At 34.4% G+C, this 15162-nt stretch overlaps 1 protein-coding gene and 1 long non-coding RNA gene across 3 annotated transcripts; both read left to right on the forward strand.

Moving 5' to 3' along the window:
* Positions 1 to 4533: 4533 nt before the first annotated feature.
* LOC149249491 (uncharacterized) lies at positions 4534 to 6193 on the forward strand. Of its 2 annotated transcripts, XR_016265866.1 has the most exons (4): positions 4535 to 5070; positions 5181 to 5395; positions 5579 to 5843; positions 6053 to 6193. It is a non-coding gene; the product is annotated as an uncharacterized LOC149249491 (long non-coding RNA). The 2 variants fall into 2 exon arrangements; XR_016265865.1 differs by having other exon boundaries at positions 4534 to 5395.
* A 119-nt stretch (positions 6194 to 6312) lies between these two features.
* Positions 6313 to 9555, forward strand: LOC149249492 (uncharacterized). The gene is made up of 13 exons (XM_089453178.1): positions 6313 to 6354; positions 6474 to 6525; positions 6627 to 6705; positions 6859 to 6890; positions 7057 to 7157; positions 7274 to 7368; positions 7519 to 7658; positions 7761 to 7861; positions 7969 to 8072; positions 8437 to 8727; positions 8960 to 9106; positions 9198 to 9332; positions 9408 to 9555. Exons 1-13 carry the CDS (start codon positions 6313 to 6315, stop codon positions 9553 to 9555), a joined length of 1467 nt encoding a protein of 488 aa, XP_089309304.1.
* The last annotated feature ends 5607 nt before the right edge of the window (positions 9556 to 15162 follow it).

The following is a 15162-nucleotide window of genomic DNA, read 5'->3' on the forward strand; positions in this document are numbered from 1 at the left end:
TCCCTGAAGGCTGAAATCTCTATGTAGCACACTTTTCTGCCAATCATTGGAGATTCAAAATTTGTATCACATCAGTTTTTTTATTAACTGGCTAAATATGTCAATTTGAAATTCACTGTGCCCATACTTCAAAACTCACATTTCGTTGTGGCTGCTTTATATCTGACAGGGTATTATATTCCTTAAAGGCTATAACATATCAGCTGTTGAACCTTGATCCCATTAAGTCAGTGAGAATTTATGCATTGCTAACCATTAAGACATGTTGATCTAACATTGATTCCCTACCAATAGCTACTACTGCTAGCTTGTCTGCTTGTGGGATTCCATTCTTCAGAGCTTACTCCATTCCTTTAAGATGTAACTTCAGTTATTCCTTCAATACAGAACTATGAGAAACTCGACTGCTGACAAAGCTGAGTATGATTACAAAGGCTGACTCCCGTGGCAAACAAGTTGATAGCTGAAACTTTCAGCTTTCCACAGAATATGAAAAACCACCTTTTATATATATATGCAGGCTGCAGCTATGCTTATTGTGTGAAATGAAGTCAGTGCTGTGGAGTTCACTGTGTATATTTCCTTTGTTACCATGGGTACTGTCACCTGTGGCTACAGTTTTTCCTAACTTTTACGGGCCGGTCTTGAACGCTGCACACTGGCACACTCTGCTCCAGACTTCAAATAGCTCTAGACTTCAAATATAATGCTAACTTCAAAGACAAACACCCTGCTCGCAGCTCCAGACGACAGCTCCAGACGACAGCAGGACGAAAATAACCCGGAATAGACCAACGCGTAGGCTTTAAATTATGTTTTTTTCGCGGTACGTATTCAACCTGTCGAAATACGTTAGGGCAACGTATTCTACCAACCAAATACGCGTATTCGAAATTTAGGACACGACGGAAAACGTAGAATACGTATTCAAGTTTTCATGACACGTTGAAAATCGTATTCGACACGTATTAGGGCCGTTTTCGTGTCCAATACGTAAAATACGGGACACGGGACCCTGGGGGACATGTCCTGTGACTTAGCTTACCAAATTTACAATAATTTTTTGTTAAAAAAATAAAATAACACTTATAATTAATTACAAATATATGTATCAATAAAATTTAATCATTACTAAAATTAACTTAGTTTCCTTTAAATATTTTTATTAAAAAATACTCCTTTATTTTATTTTAATCCTTACCGAATTTACAATAATTTTTTATTAAAAAAATAAAATAAACAAAACATAAAAAGGTAAACCTTCTTATATTAAAATATTATGGCCAAAGTCCCCTTTCTCCGTCTCCTATTTGCTCCTCTACTCCCTTCTTTAATGATTTTCTGTCCATATTCTTCTCCATTCACCCCTTTCTCTTCTTGAGGAAGAATAGTAATCTCCCTCCTCTTCTCCAAAAAATTGGTTAACCAAAAGTTTTGTATTAAAAATTACAACTTCCAATCATAAGGTAAGGTGGGCTTAGCTTATTGGAAAATGTAAAGTATTTTTAGATAAATTTATCATCATAAAATATTGAAATATAAATGAAAAGGGTGGAATCTAAACGTTTAATTTTTTTTGGTTTTTTAATTGTAATTCAATTATAAATTTTAGTGAGATTGTATTTTATTATTATTATTTTTTGTTTAGTTTTTTATTGATGATATTTTTTTAAAAAATCTATCCAAAGTTTAATATTATGGTATTAAATTTATTATTTTTAAATAAAATTTATTTCTATTTATTTCAAATATGATTGGTTGAAATGTCTCTCTTTTTATTGTGTAATAATGGCAAGAATTGATTTTACTCTATTATTAATTACTATGTACTATATCACTAATTACTATGTACAATAAATATAAATAATTTGAAAAATAATATTATATATTAATTACTATGTACCATAAACACAAATGGTTTGTAATTAAATTCAAAAAATTCCATTTTCTCATTGGTGTAAAGATTGTAATTCAATCATATAAATTTTAGTGAGATTGTATTTTTTTATTATTATTTTTGTTTAGTTTTTCATTGACAAAAAAATTTTAAAATCTATCCAAAGTTTAATATTATGAAATTAAATTTATTATTTTTAAAGAAAATTTATTTCTATTTATCTCAAATATGATTGGTTGAAATGTCTCCCTTCTTGTTGTGTAATAATGGCAAGAATTGATTTTACTTTATTATTAATTACTATGTACTATATCACTAATTACTATGTACAATAAATATAAATAATTTGAAAAATAACATTATATATTAATTATTATGTACCATAAACACAAATGGTTTGTAATTAAATTCAAAAAATTACATTTTTCTCATTGGTGTAAAGTATTGAATAGACAATTTTTATGGGTTTTATTTTTTAATTTACAAAAAAATAATCTAAAAATTATAAATTTGAAAAAATTACGTAAAAATAACATGTGTACAATTTGTACAACTCTTATTATATCAAACTATATTCTAAGGAATGACATGACATGTGTACTATAATATGAGCATTATATTAAAAATTGTCATCTACCAATATTAAATAAATAATTATTAACTTGTTATCATTCACTTCAATGTCAATTATATATATAAAACCTTTATCTACCAAAAAAATGTTTAATTATATTAGAAAAATTAATAAAAAAAGGTTAAACAAATATTCATATAATTTATTTTACAATTTTATTATTTGGAGTACATACAACACATCATGACATTAAAATATTTTATTAAACTATGCTACCTTGTATTAAATATATGGGAGAATTAAATGTATTGATGTTAGAGGATTAAATGAAAAACTTTAGTTTTTGAAATCTTAACTGGCAAAAAATAATAATTTTCAATTTCTTCAAAATTTTAACATATGAAATGCTAAAAATTAAGAATTTTCAATTTCTTCAATTTTTTAATATATGCAAAGCTCAAACCTTGTTTAGGTAACAATATAATCCTCTATGTAAAAATATAATCCGCTTGTGAATACAAAGTAATGGAATTGAACGATCAGGTCGATTCTTATAGTACCCTAGTGTACGATTTCATAAAAGCTAAAGGTATATTGAAAGGTAGAGGAGTTGGGACACTTATTATTATCTAATTTTAAAGTCACGACCAAGCCAGACACCAAATTGGTGTATGACCTAAAGGTATATCGAAAGGTAGAGGAGTTGGGACACTTATTATTATCTAATTTTAAAGTTACGACCAAGCCAGACATCAAATTGGTGTATGAGACCCTATCGTTTGTGGGACAAGGGACCCACTTCGATGCAGCGGTTAGGACACTTATTATTATTATTATCTAATTTTAAGGTCACGGCCAAGTCAGACACCAAATTGGTATATGAGACCCTCTTGTTTGTAGGACAAGGGACCCACCTCTGTGTAGCAGTTGGGACACTTATTTTTATTATTATTATTATTATCTAATTTTAAGGTCATGGCCAAGTCAGACACCAAATTGGTGTATGAAACTTTCTTGTTTGTAAAACAAAGGACCCATCTCACCGATTTGACTAGTAAATCTACAAAAACATACATACTCTACCCCATGCTTTATGTGAAAATATATAATTAACTTTAAATATTAAACAAATTTGAATAAACCTTTATATAGTTTACAAATTTTTAGGCTGAGAAAAATAAAATATTTTTCATATGAAACCATATAGCCCACCTTCAATGTTCAGGGTCCCAAAATATGATACTTTATATTTATAAAACGTGAAAGCACTCAAACCACTTCCGAGGTCGTTAAGTGTTCATGTTGTCCATAACCAGAGTGGAAGTGGGGAACACAATTAGCCATTCAAGAAGATGACGTAATGAGAATGATAACAATCACTTTCACTCCCCATTATCCTCCATATATTCGATCTTTAAATAATCCAACACGGACTTCCTAATAAATTTGATTTATTTAGTTATTAGTCCCTGCCGGGGACTATATGCGATCGATAGATCGCTGACCGCGCGTTGACCTAGCTGATTTTCCGAAATATTAAGGCAATTTCCTAAGTCGAACTAAGGTTTTGGGCGAGGAAAGGTTTTGGGGTCTTATTGCTGGCTTCGCATGGTTCGAGGTGGAGGCCATGTGGTCCCGCGGCTCGCACGCGGACGGCATGTGCTGTGGTGGTCTTATGGGCGGAAAGCTGTCCCTCCTCGAGATCGTGGAAAGTTGCCCGGCTTGGGTTTTACCCTGTTCGCGGCGTTTGGGTTGTTATTGTTACTTGGTTGTTTAGCTCTGCAGTCTCTGCGATTTTTCCTTTGTGTTTGTTGTATTGTCTGTGGTGAAAACAGAATGCGGTTCCTGCCTGCTCGGTTAATTGTATAGCAAACGTTTGGTTGCGGTTCTGTTGTTCCAGGTCCGGCTTGTATGCCTCGACTGTCTGGTGTCGCTTTGGTAAGTTCGGCTACTGTATTGTTTAGATGTTTGTTCCTCTGTCGTTTGGCGTTTTCCAATGGCGTTGATGTTTGTCACAGTATTGTCTGTTCGTTTCCCTCAAGAGTCCATGGTTATTTGAGCATTATAAGTTAATGGAATTTTGGTTAAATACTGAGGGTTTCTGTTACCTGCATGGGTTTTATGGAAATTTCCGTAAATGTCGGTTTTGACCACCATGTGACTTGCTTATCATTTGGGCCGAGACGACCTGGGTGAAGCTGTGATTCTTGGTACAGATTGAGCGGCACGTGGTCCCGCGACTCCCAAGCGGACGGCATGTACTGTGGTGGTCTCCCTGCTCGAGATCCTGGAAAGTTAGTCGGCTTGGGTTTTACCTTGTTCGCGCCCTTTGGGTTATCATTGTTACTTGGTTGTTTAGCTCTGCAGTCTCTGCGATTTTTCCTTTGTATTTGTTGTATTGTCTGCGGTGAAGACACAATGCGGTTCCTGCCTGCTCGGTTAACTGTATAGCAAACATTTGGTTGCGGTTCTGTTGTTCCAGGTCCGGCTTGTATGCCTCGACTGTCTGGTGTCGCTTTGGAGCTAAACGCTTGTATGATTGTTAGTGTTTTGCTTTAGCTGGTGGGCGTTCTGTACTAATATGTAACATAATATACAGGTACTGACAGGTAAGATAACATGAATTTGAATTTCTGCCAATGTAATTCGTATTTTTCAATGTCTTGCAGAAACAAATGACTCGCAATGACTTGTACATTATTTCGGCAGATTTTAGACCTTGCACCTTGTGGGGAGTGGGAGAGGAGAGGTCGCTGTCACCGTGCCAAGAAAAACAGCAGCGCGGGAGAGAAGAGGACAAAAGGAAAGGATCTGCAGGGTTGGGAGTCGAAATCTCCTTGAAATCCAAATTCATACAAGAAATTCTGAAACGAATTTCTGAAGGTTCTGCTTGCATCGATGGGCTGGGTTCTCTATACTGACAGGTAAATTCCTTAGGTTCTTTTAGGATTCTCATGACTAAATTCCTTGGGTTCTTTTACGATTCTGGCGACTGGCTTGGTTTGCATTCATTCACATTTTACCTGTCCATTGTCATCCTTAATAAGGCTTGGATTATAGATTTAAATTTCTGCAATTTTAATTCATATATTTTTAGTGTTTCACAGAAGCGGACGACCCGTAATGACTTATACCATCTTCTGGCAAACTGTTGTGATTGCACTTTGGGGTTAAGTCGGGAGTGAAGCCCTCTACAACTTCTGCAGATTCTGTTGCTTGATCATCTCACTAATCATGGGATACCCATTACATTAAATGCAAGTGCAGGGCACCTCTCTGTTTTAGAAGAATTTCGACTTTGCTAGCTTCAGATATACTTCCTCCACATTTACCTCTTTCTAGTTCTCAGTTTGCAATGGCCACAACATTCAGGTAATGACTTCTACCATCTTCTGGTGTACTGTTGTGCTTGCACTTTGTGGTTAAGTGGGGAGTGAAGCAGAAGTTCACTGATTATGGGATACCTATTACCATGAGATACCCATTACGTTAAATGCAATTGCAGGACACCTCTTTGTCTTAGAAGAAATTTGACTTTCAATTTCTGCCAATGTGATTCGTTTTTTTTCAATGACTTACAGAAACAAATGACTCGCAATGACTTGTATATTTTCACATTTGTCCTTGCATCTTGTGAGGAGTGGGAGAACAGAGGTCACCTCCACTGTGCCAAGAAAAACAGTAGAGCGGGAGAGAAGAGGATGAAAGGAAACGCTCTGCAGGGCTGGAATTCGAAATCTCCCTGAAATCCAAGTTCGTTACAAGAAATTTTGAAACGAAATTCTGAAGGTTCTGCTTGCACCGATGGGCTCTCGATAATCGCAGGTAAATTCCTTGCTCAATGAATTCCTTGCGCTCTTTTACGATTCTGGTGACTGGCTTGGTTTGTTTTCTTTCACATTTTACCTGTCCATTGTCATCCTTAATAAGGCTTGAATTATAAATTTGAATTTTTGCAATTTGAATTCATTTATTTTTACTGTTTCATATATACTTTTACAGAAACTGATGGCTTCTGCCATCTTCTGGCAGATTGTTGTGCTTGCACTTTGTGGTTAAGTGGCGAGTGAAGCCCTCTACAACTTCTGCAGATTCTGTTGTTGCTTGAGCATCTCACTAATCATGGTGTACCCATTACATTAAATGCAATTGCAGAACGCCACTCTGTTTTAGATATACTTCCTCCACATTTACCTCTTCCTAGTTCTCAATTTGTGATGGCCACAACATTCAGGTAATGACTTCTGCCATCTTCTGGCATACTATTGTGCTTGCACTTTATGGTTAAGTGGGGAGTGAAACCCTCTACAACTTCTGCAGACTCTGTTGCTTGATCATCTCACTAATTGTGGGATACCCATTACGTTAAATGCAAATGCAATTGCAGGACACCCTCTGTTTTAGAAGAAATTCGACTTTGCAAGCCTCAGATTTACTTCCTCCTTACATTTACCTCGTTCTAGTTCTCAATTTGTGATGGCCACAACATTCAGGTAATGACTTCTACCATCTTCTGGCATCCTGTTGTGATTGCACTTTTGGTTGAAACTAGAAGCATTCATTGCTTTGATATGAATTTTTACAGGCTATTATTCTGAATGGGATGACAAACATCTAGTACACTTTGTTGGGCACTCTTCTGGGGTTCAAGTTGTCAGGGTCCTGCACAATATGCTTGCTGAAAAGGTAATCCAGTCACTCATTAGTTCAGCCTAAATTTGCTTTTCCATTGGTAGCAATGCTGGAAAGTTGAAAAATTGTGCCTTTACGGTGCTAGAATTATCTTTATGCAAACATTCCAGGGACATGATACCACTTCCGAAGGTTGGGTGCTGAGTGTTACCTCTTTATCTGGTGCTCTCAATGGAACAACTCGTGTCTACCTGGACGGAGTGCAGTGAGTTTCTCAGAAATTGTTTGCTTGTTTGTTTTATGATTTCTTTTCAGAGTTCCCCTGTTCTTGCTTTGGAATTTCAGACTCCCGAACTAGGTATTAGTATTGGGCAATGAATATATACCTAGTGGTAGAGTAATAAATGATGTACAGGCTGACATATACAATTATGAATTCGGAGCATCAGATAGTAGTAGAGCTTTTCTACTACTTAAAAGGTGGAACAGTAGATTATGGTGAAGAACACAGTGCCGAATATGGCCATGCCCGCTTTGGCAAGAATTATGAGCAAGGTAAATCAATATAAGAGTTCAGGCTTTAACTATGAAATGTCTTCCACAAAATATCTTGGTTGAAACTAGAAGCATTCATTGCTTTGATATGAATTTTTACAGGCTATTATTCTGAATGGGATGAGAAACATCCAGTGCACTTTGTTGGGCACTCTTCTGGGGTTCAAGTTGTCAGGGTCCTGCACAATATGCTTGCTGAAAAGGTAATCCAGTCACTCATTAGTTCAGCCTAAATTTGCTTTTCTGTTGGTAGCAATGCTGGAAAGTTGAAAAATTGTGCCTTTACGGTGCTAGAATTATCTTTATGCAGACATTCCAGGGACATGATAGCACTTCCGAAGGTTGGGTGCTGAGTATTACCTCTTTATCTGGTGCTCTCAATGGAACAACTCGTGTCTACCTGGACGGAGTGCAGTGAGTTTCTCAGAAATTGTTTGCTTGTTTGTTTTATGATTTCTTTTCAGAGTTCCCCTGTTCTTGCTTTGGAATTTCAGACTCCCAAACTAGGTATTAGTATTGGGCAATGAATATATACCTAGTGGTAGAGTAATAAATGCTATACAGGCTGGGATATACAATTATGAATTTGGAGCATTAGATAGGAGTAGAGTAACAAATGCTGTATATCTCAGCCTTCTATGAAGCATTTATTACTCTTTTGCTGGGTTCATATTGATTGTCTATTGGGCATATATCTTGTTTCTACTGACATAATTGTTTCCATGTCACCTATTTTGATACCTGTGCTTAAACATCGTTCTCTTTTGGGAGATTGTAGGCCAGAAGATGGAAAGACAATCAAACCCTTCTCTCTGTTACAGCTGTGTCGTGTGGGAGTTATTATATATGATTGGTTGGACATTGCTTGGCTGAAAAGCTACTACAACTTTGGGTTTCATCATTTTAACATGACTTGGAGAAAGGTTGGGATTTCCGGGCTTATACAGAGTCTTCTAGGAAATGTTGGACCTTTTGCTTCAGATGATTGGACTCTTGTAGATTTAAGTCTACAGGTCTCAGTTGAAATCAATTCCAAACTCCAGACTTTTCCAAATACCTACTATTTCAGGTGGGGACTGCTGCATTTTTGGCCCACATTTGATAGAGACAAGTCTATCCTTGAAAATAAGATAGAGATGTTCAAAGCCCATAGTACTTGTTACATTCAAGTCCTCCTGTTTCATTGGAAGCAATTATAGTTTTATGTAGAATGCATGTATTATGCATTAGTGGTGGTTAAAAATTCTGAATTGAAGGATTGACTAAACATTGATGTTTCAAACCACTTTTGCTTGAAACAGCTATGCCACGAGAAAGACACGAAAATTGTTTGGAGTCACCATGCCTTCAAGTCTGTCTGGAATTCATCCTCTTCTCTTTATTAGGACGCTGCAGATGAGCCAGTGGTGTTATCCCAGCAATGTGCCACTTCCTTACAAAGGTTACAAGTGAGTGATTATTGAACAGACAGATTTCTTTCCTGCTTGCTTGAGCAATTGGTTATGTTGTTACTACTATTAACCCTAAATTTCTTAACAGTGACAAGGATTGGCAAGACAATGATGGAGCATTAAACACAATCTCGATGCTTTATCCCCGCTTTCCTGAGCCCCATCCCCACTGCTTGCTAAGTCCAGAATTAACGGATGGTCACTCGTTGCAACCAGGTGTTTGGTAAGAACCAGAAAATAACTTGTCTCAAGCTTTGAGAAAGACCTAATTAAGATTTCTAATTTGTGAGATTGACAGGTACTATACAATTGTGGAAGCTGATCACATTCTCTTTGTTATCAACCGAGAAAGAGCAGGGGTACAATTCGATATATTGTACGATAGCATTTTTCAAAGATGTCGAAAGCAGACCAGAGTCATTAGTGTTGTTCCTTCTGTTCACTAGGCAATGGATCATATATGCTGTAATGTGGAGAATTGTATGTGCCACTTATCTAGATTTGATCAAAGAAAGTAGTGAAATCTGCTCATGTTGTAGTTCAAAGAAGATTAAAGTTCATAAAAAGTGACGGAGAGTATTGGTTGAAATATTCTTGTGGCATTTCTTGCGACATGGGTGGCCCTGCAATTTTTTTAGTGTTTAAACCAGAAAAATTTACTACATGGTTAGTTTATTTTTAATATAGGTATGTAAATAAAACTTGACAATTCGAAGAAGTAACTTGTTAGGGTTTATAAAGTGTAGATATTCTCTCTTGCTAGATCTTTCTGGGTTTTGGGTATTCTTAACTATTTTTTATATATATAAGAAATATGAGTTTTCAAGTCCAAGGATGTTGTCCCAATGGTTAGGTGGGGAGGTTTGGTCTCACAGGCCTTGTGGTCAAATCTTGGGCAAGACTATGTATGCCTTAGAGTTTGCTTCAAACATGATTTTTTCAATTGCAAAGAAAGGAAATATGAGTTTTTAATAGACTCTTGATTGTAATATAATTTGGTTATGTATTAATATGAAAGGAGTATATTGGAAGAATTATTACAAGGTTGTAATATAATTTGGTTATGTATTGATATGAAAGGGGTATATTGGAAGAATTATTTATAATGGAGAACCATGAAGTTGGTAGTATATATATCTTAATGTTTACTCTTTTTAAGCAATGAGAAAATTGCACTTTGATTTTTTGTTTGTTTGTTTGTTTCGCTTAATAGAAAGGAAGCTAAGATGAATTTAAAAAGGGTCTGTGCCATGCAAAATATCTTCCTTATATGTCTATTGATAAGTGGCTATGATAAACACCATTTCAAATTGTTGCTTATAAAAATTATGGAAAGTTAAGTTGAAAGAATGATTATAGTTCTTTCAACTTTGCACTTTATGAGAATGATTATAGTTCTTTCAACTTGGCACTTTATGAGAGGCTTTACGAGAACTAAAACACATTTTTCCTTTCCCCTCCATTTTATAGAATTTGGCTATGAGAAATATGTTCTCACTTTAGATATTCCTTAACTTGAATATCATCTTCATGATAAAGTTGGGAAAAAAACTATTCTGAATATGTCCCATTGCTAGGATTAGATCTCTACCTTTTGTTGTCCTTTCTATCACACCTCCATTACCTAGAAAGCAACTCTACTCTTAGGTCATGGTCTCATTTGGGTTGTGGAATTTTGAGTAGCATCATGATTAATTAAAGTGCAAATGACCTTTTTAATTTGTAAGAAAACAATTGTTATATTTAATCATGCTTTGACAATTGGAAGCTTCTCATGGTACGAAAACTCATTTATTTATGTGAACTTATACTTGAAAATGTTGTTCAAGTTTAAAATATCTATGTGCACATGGAACACCCAAGACCATTGCTAAATTTTGCATGAGGAAAGTGTTCATTGCACCATGAGCAAGGAGTCACGTGCTGCCTATCCTAAACAATTAATCTTATCTTGATAATCTCAATTCCATTGGGGGAGGCCTCACCAATGGCTTCACAATGTTGTTAATGAATAGAGAGATGACACACATAGCCTCATCCTCTATCTAGTGGAATTATATGTCTCCAATTCTCACTCTTTGATGTATATGCTAGTTGCAAATGAACACAACTCTATAAAAAACAATGGGCACTAGGAGTATATGCTCCATAAACCCTTGACGAGAAAATTATATTAATTCATTATCATTCCTATGCATTTCTTTCTATTGTACAAATGGTTCCTTTATATAGTGTAATATCCCCAACCAATTGACATTATCCACTAAGGGTAATTGCCCATGGTTTCTCAGGAGCAATCAAGCTTTAAAAGGAGGAGGAGAAATGAGAACATGACATGGATTTGGATATTTTCTCTTTGCATCTCAATTGAAGGCTCAAGCGAGTTTTCAACCCATTTGTCACTCCTCATGGGGCTCGACAACCATTCTAGTCTCGGGTCTCACCCCCGTTGGGGAAGTGGCTTCCTCCTCCACTATTCTCCGCATCCTTCTAGGTGGTTATCTCTATAGGAGGGAGGCCAATCTTGCTGCATTTCTTGTCCCTATAACTCACCTCCCCGTTTTGCTAGCAGGTTTGTTGCTTTGTTACCTTTTTTATCAACATGTTTCGTGATCACATAATCAAAAAATGAAAGGTGGGATTGGATGTGTTCCCCTATCAATTCCAAGCGCCAACTTTTAATTACCTTGTTTGGGGGTGAGTTGTTAATAAGGTGCTGAAGCATAGAGATTGCTATTTGAGAATTGCATTGCATTGAGATTAACCTGAATGGTATCATTTATGTCCAAACATGTTACTAGATAGGTAATCTTTCAATCATGGGTTCAAGACTCCATAACTATAATTTTTAAATGCTTAAGTTCTTCTTTGACCTTCGAGAATGATCTATGTAAATATTGAACACTCTCCACCACGACTTTAATTAACAAATTTATATTCATAATAATGTTTATTTGGTCATTATCATTTTATGAATATTTCCATAATATTCAAATGTAAAAAAATAAGAAAATTATATGTTTTGTGCACCATGGTTATTAAAATACATAACTTACTTTAACACCTTCCTATTATTTTAATATGTTTTGTGCAACATGGTTCTTACAATACATAACTCACTTTAACACTTTCCAATTCTTCGTACATTATAATTCATCATTATGCATTTCAACATATTTTATACCCCGTTGGAAAATTATATCTAAAACTAATCTTATTTTAAGAAATACAAACTCAACATTACAAGTATTTATCAGTTCAATGACATTTATGACAATTCTTACTTAACAAAGGCAAAGTTCATTATATTTCACTCTTCGCATAAAGTCAAAAAGTTCATACAACAATTGGCCATCCAATTCATTAAATCTTAATACATGTAAGCATGCCTACAACACACTACTAATGGAAACCAGCTCTCATGATAACGCAAATTAAATCTCATAATAATAACTGACCAAACTGTTCTGTTAACCAGCAGGGACTAGCGCCACAAAATATGCATTTCAATATATTTTATACCCCGTGCTTATTAAAATACATAACTTACTTTAACACTCTCTAATTCTTCACACATTATAATGCATTATTATTACCTTTTATAGTTTTTTTCCCTCAAGTTTTCTATGATTCACTGTTAAATTTTATTATATTTTAATTATTAATCTAAGCGTTTTTTAAATCATGAGACATTGGAAAATTATATCTAAAACTAATCTTATTTTAAGAAATACAAACTCAACATTACAAGCATTTATCAGTTCAATAACATTTATGACAATTCTTACTTAACAAAGGCAAAGTTCATTATATTTCACTCTTCGCATAAAGTCAAAAAGTTCATACAACAATTGGCCATCCAATTCATTAAATCTTAATAGAAGTAAGCATGCCTACAACACACTAGTAATGGAAACCAGCTCTCATGATAACGCAAATTAAATCTCATAATAATAACTGACCAAACTGTTCTGTTAACCGGCAACAATGGCTCCTTGTTTAAAAGTTGGTTCATTGTATAGTTTTTAGTTATTTAAAAGTTGGTTTATTGTATAACTTTTAATAATAGCTATTTCTTATTCCAAAGAATTAATCTATAATCATTTTTATAGATAAATATGTTATAATTTAGGTTTTGAATTCAAGTGTAAAATGTGGTTTATTGTACTAGTTATATCCACGAAGAAATTCTCAAGAATCAAAGTAGATAATAGCCTTTGAAAAACATGTAATAACTTGAAAAGAATAAATAATTATTTTTACAAACAAATATGTCATACTCTGAGAATCCAAGTGTAAAGAAAATAATCGCCTTTACAAACAAACATATCATAACCTAAGCTTCGAATCCAAATGGAAAGAAGACAACATTACCAACATGTAATAATTTAGAAAAGATAGATAATTGCTTTTATAGACAAACATATCATAACCTAAAAATCTAAAAATATACAAACAAATATATCATAACGAAACATATCATAACTTAAGCTTCTAATCCAAATAGAAAAAATATCAAAATGAAAAAAAAATAACAAACCGTCCCCGCCACAAAACCATTCTCATTCCTCTTTCTCATGGACCTCCTACTATTCTCATTCCTTTCCTCTTTCTCACAGACCTCTTACTGTCCTCATTCCCTCTGAATTCTCCAACCTCGTATCTTCTTTCCGGAGCTGGATGCTCTTCATCAACCGTGGACTCACCGAACTAAGGATTTCGTCCTATGAAAGGCCACAGAACGTAGGAATTGATATACGTGCGCATGGGAACCATTCGTTAATGCTTCATGGAAAGCGCTCTAAAGGATTCATGGTTGATAATTTACTTGCTAATTTTGCTTGTGTATTAAATTTCTAAAATATTTTGAAATCTGAAATTTAAATTATTTGAATATTATATATAGGAATGAGGGTAAAATTTAGCCTGAAAAAAAAACATATTTTTATATTTCATAGAAAATCAAAAAATACAATCCGCGTGTTGCATAGCAATGTATTTGATAATTTAAAAATTAGGTTGAGAATAAAATCTGAGTTATATCTTACATTTTAAACATATTTTGAAACTTAACTATATCCTATTTGAATAAGATCCAAAATAGAACACATTACCATTAGACACTTCTAAAATGGAAAGTAACTCAACATCGAATCGCAGAGCTTTTTTGGATAATATATTTTTTAAGACATTATTATCTCTATATGTATGAAAAGCTTACACATCATCATATTACTCTTGTCGCCGAGGGATTCTTTTTTACCACTATTCTAAAAAAAACCCTTAAATTAGCTCTTCCTTTGTCCATAAAAACTTTTAAATCCCCGTACCATCTAAATACTTTTATCTGTATAAAAAAACAATCTTCACACATAACAAAGAATTCATGTATAAAATTTGTACACCAATTTAGTTTAATCACCCGAGTCAAAAACAAAACAGACAACAAATCATCACACCACACTATATGTACCATTGAGAGTTATTAACAAAGTGGGATTGAATGTTCATGCGACTGAAAAAGCCATCCTCCTCACATGCCCGTTGGATTTATTGGATGGGAATCCATTGTTTTTTGGGCACCTGTTATGACTTTTATATCCTCGAGTGGCCAGTGATTGAACATAGCTTTAGGAATAGATACCTCATGTCAAGGATATTACGTAATGGATATTGTGATGGGATACTCGTTGATAGCCTATTAATAAAGGCATGCATATAATAGTGAGAGGGTTGTGTTTATTTATCTCTTACCAGATTAGAAGCCCCATATCTATAATGCGGTACATTTTCTGTTTTGATTAATACAATATATCTATATAGCTTTTTTCGTGCTGAAAAAATAATAGTGAGAGGGTTTAGTGCGTCATGGATATCGTCGTCATGAGATGCTCGTTGATTGCGTCTTAATAAAGAGGCACGTATATTATAATGAGATTGGTTGATTTTAAATATATATTATAGTAAAAAAATGTTTTATAAGTTTTATATACTCCTCTCTCATGGTTATTGAAGTGGGTTGTTTATTGATGTTTATTATTGGAGTTGTTTAT

Source organism: Pinus tabuliformis, chromosome 7 (genome assembly GCF_031772625.1).
Source record: "Pinus tabuliformis cultivar Carrire ecotype Pingquan chromosome 7, CPIR1, whole genome shotgun sequence".
Lineage (NCBI taxonomy): Eukaryota > Viridiplantae > Streptophyta > Pinopsida > Pinales > Pinaceae > Pinus > Pinus tabuliformis.

What these genes read in the sequence shown, in the direction of transcription:
- LOC149249492 (XM_089453178.1), top strand. Translation starts at nt 6,313, where the DNA reads ATGAATTCCTTGCGCTCTTTTACGATTCTGGTGACTGGCTTG. An exon ending in GTCTACCTGGACGGAGTGCA is followed by an intron (nt 7,369 to 7,518) that starts GTGAGTTTCTCA and finishes AATGATGTACAG; the next exon opens with GCTGACATATACAATTATGA. An exon ending in ACAATATGCTTGCTGAAAAG is followed by an intron (nt 7,862 to 7,968) that starts GTAATCCAGTCA and finishes ATCTTTATGCAG; the next exon opens with ACATTCCAGGGACATGATAG.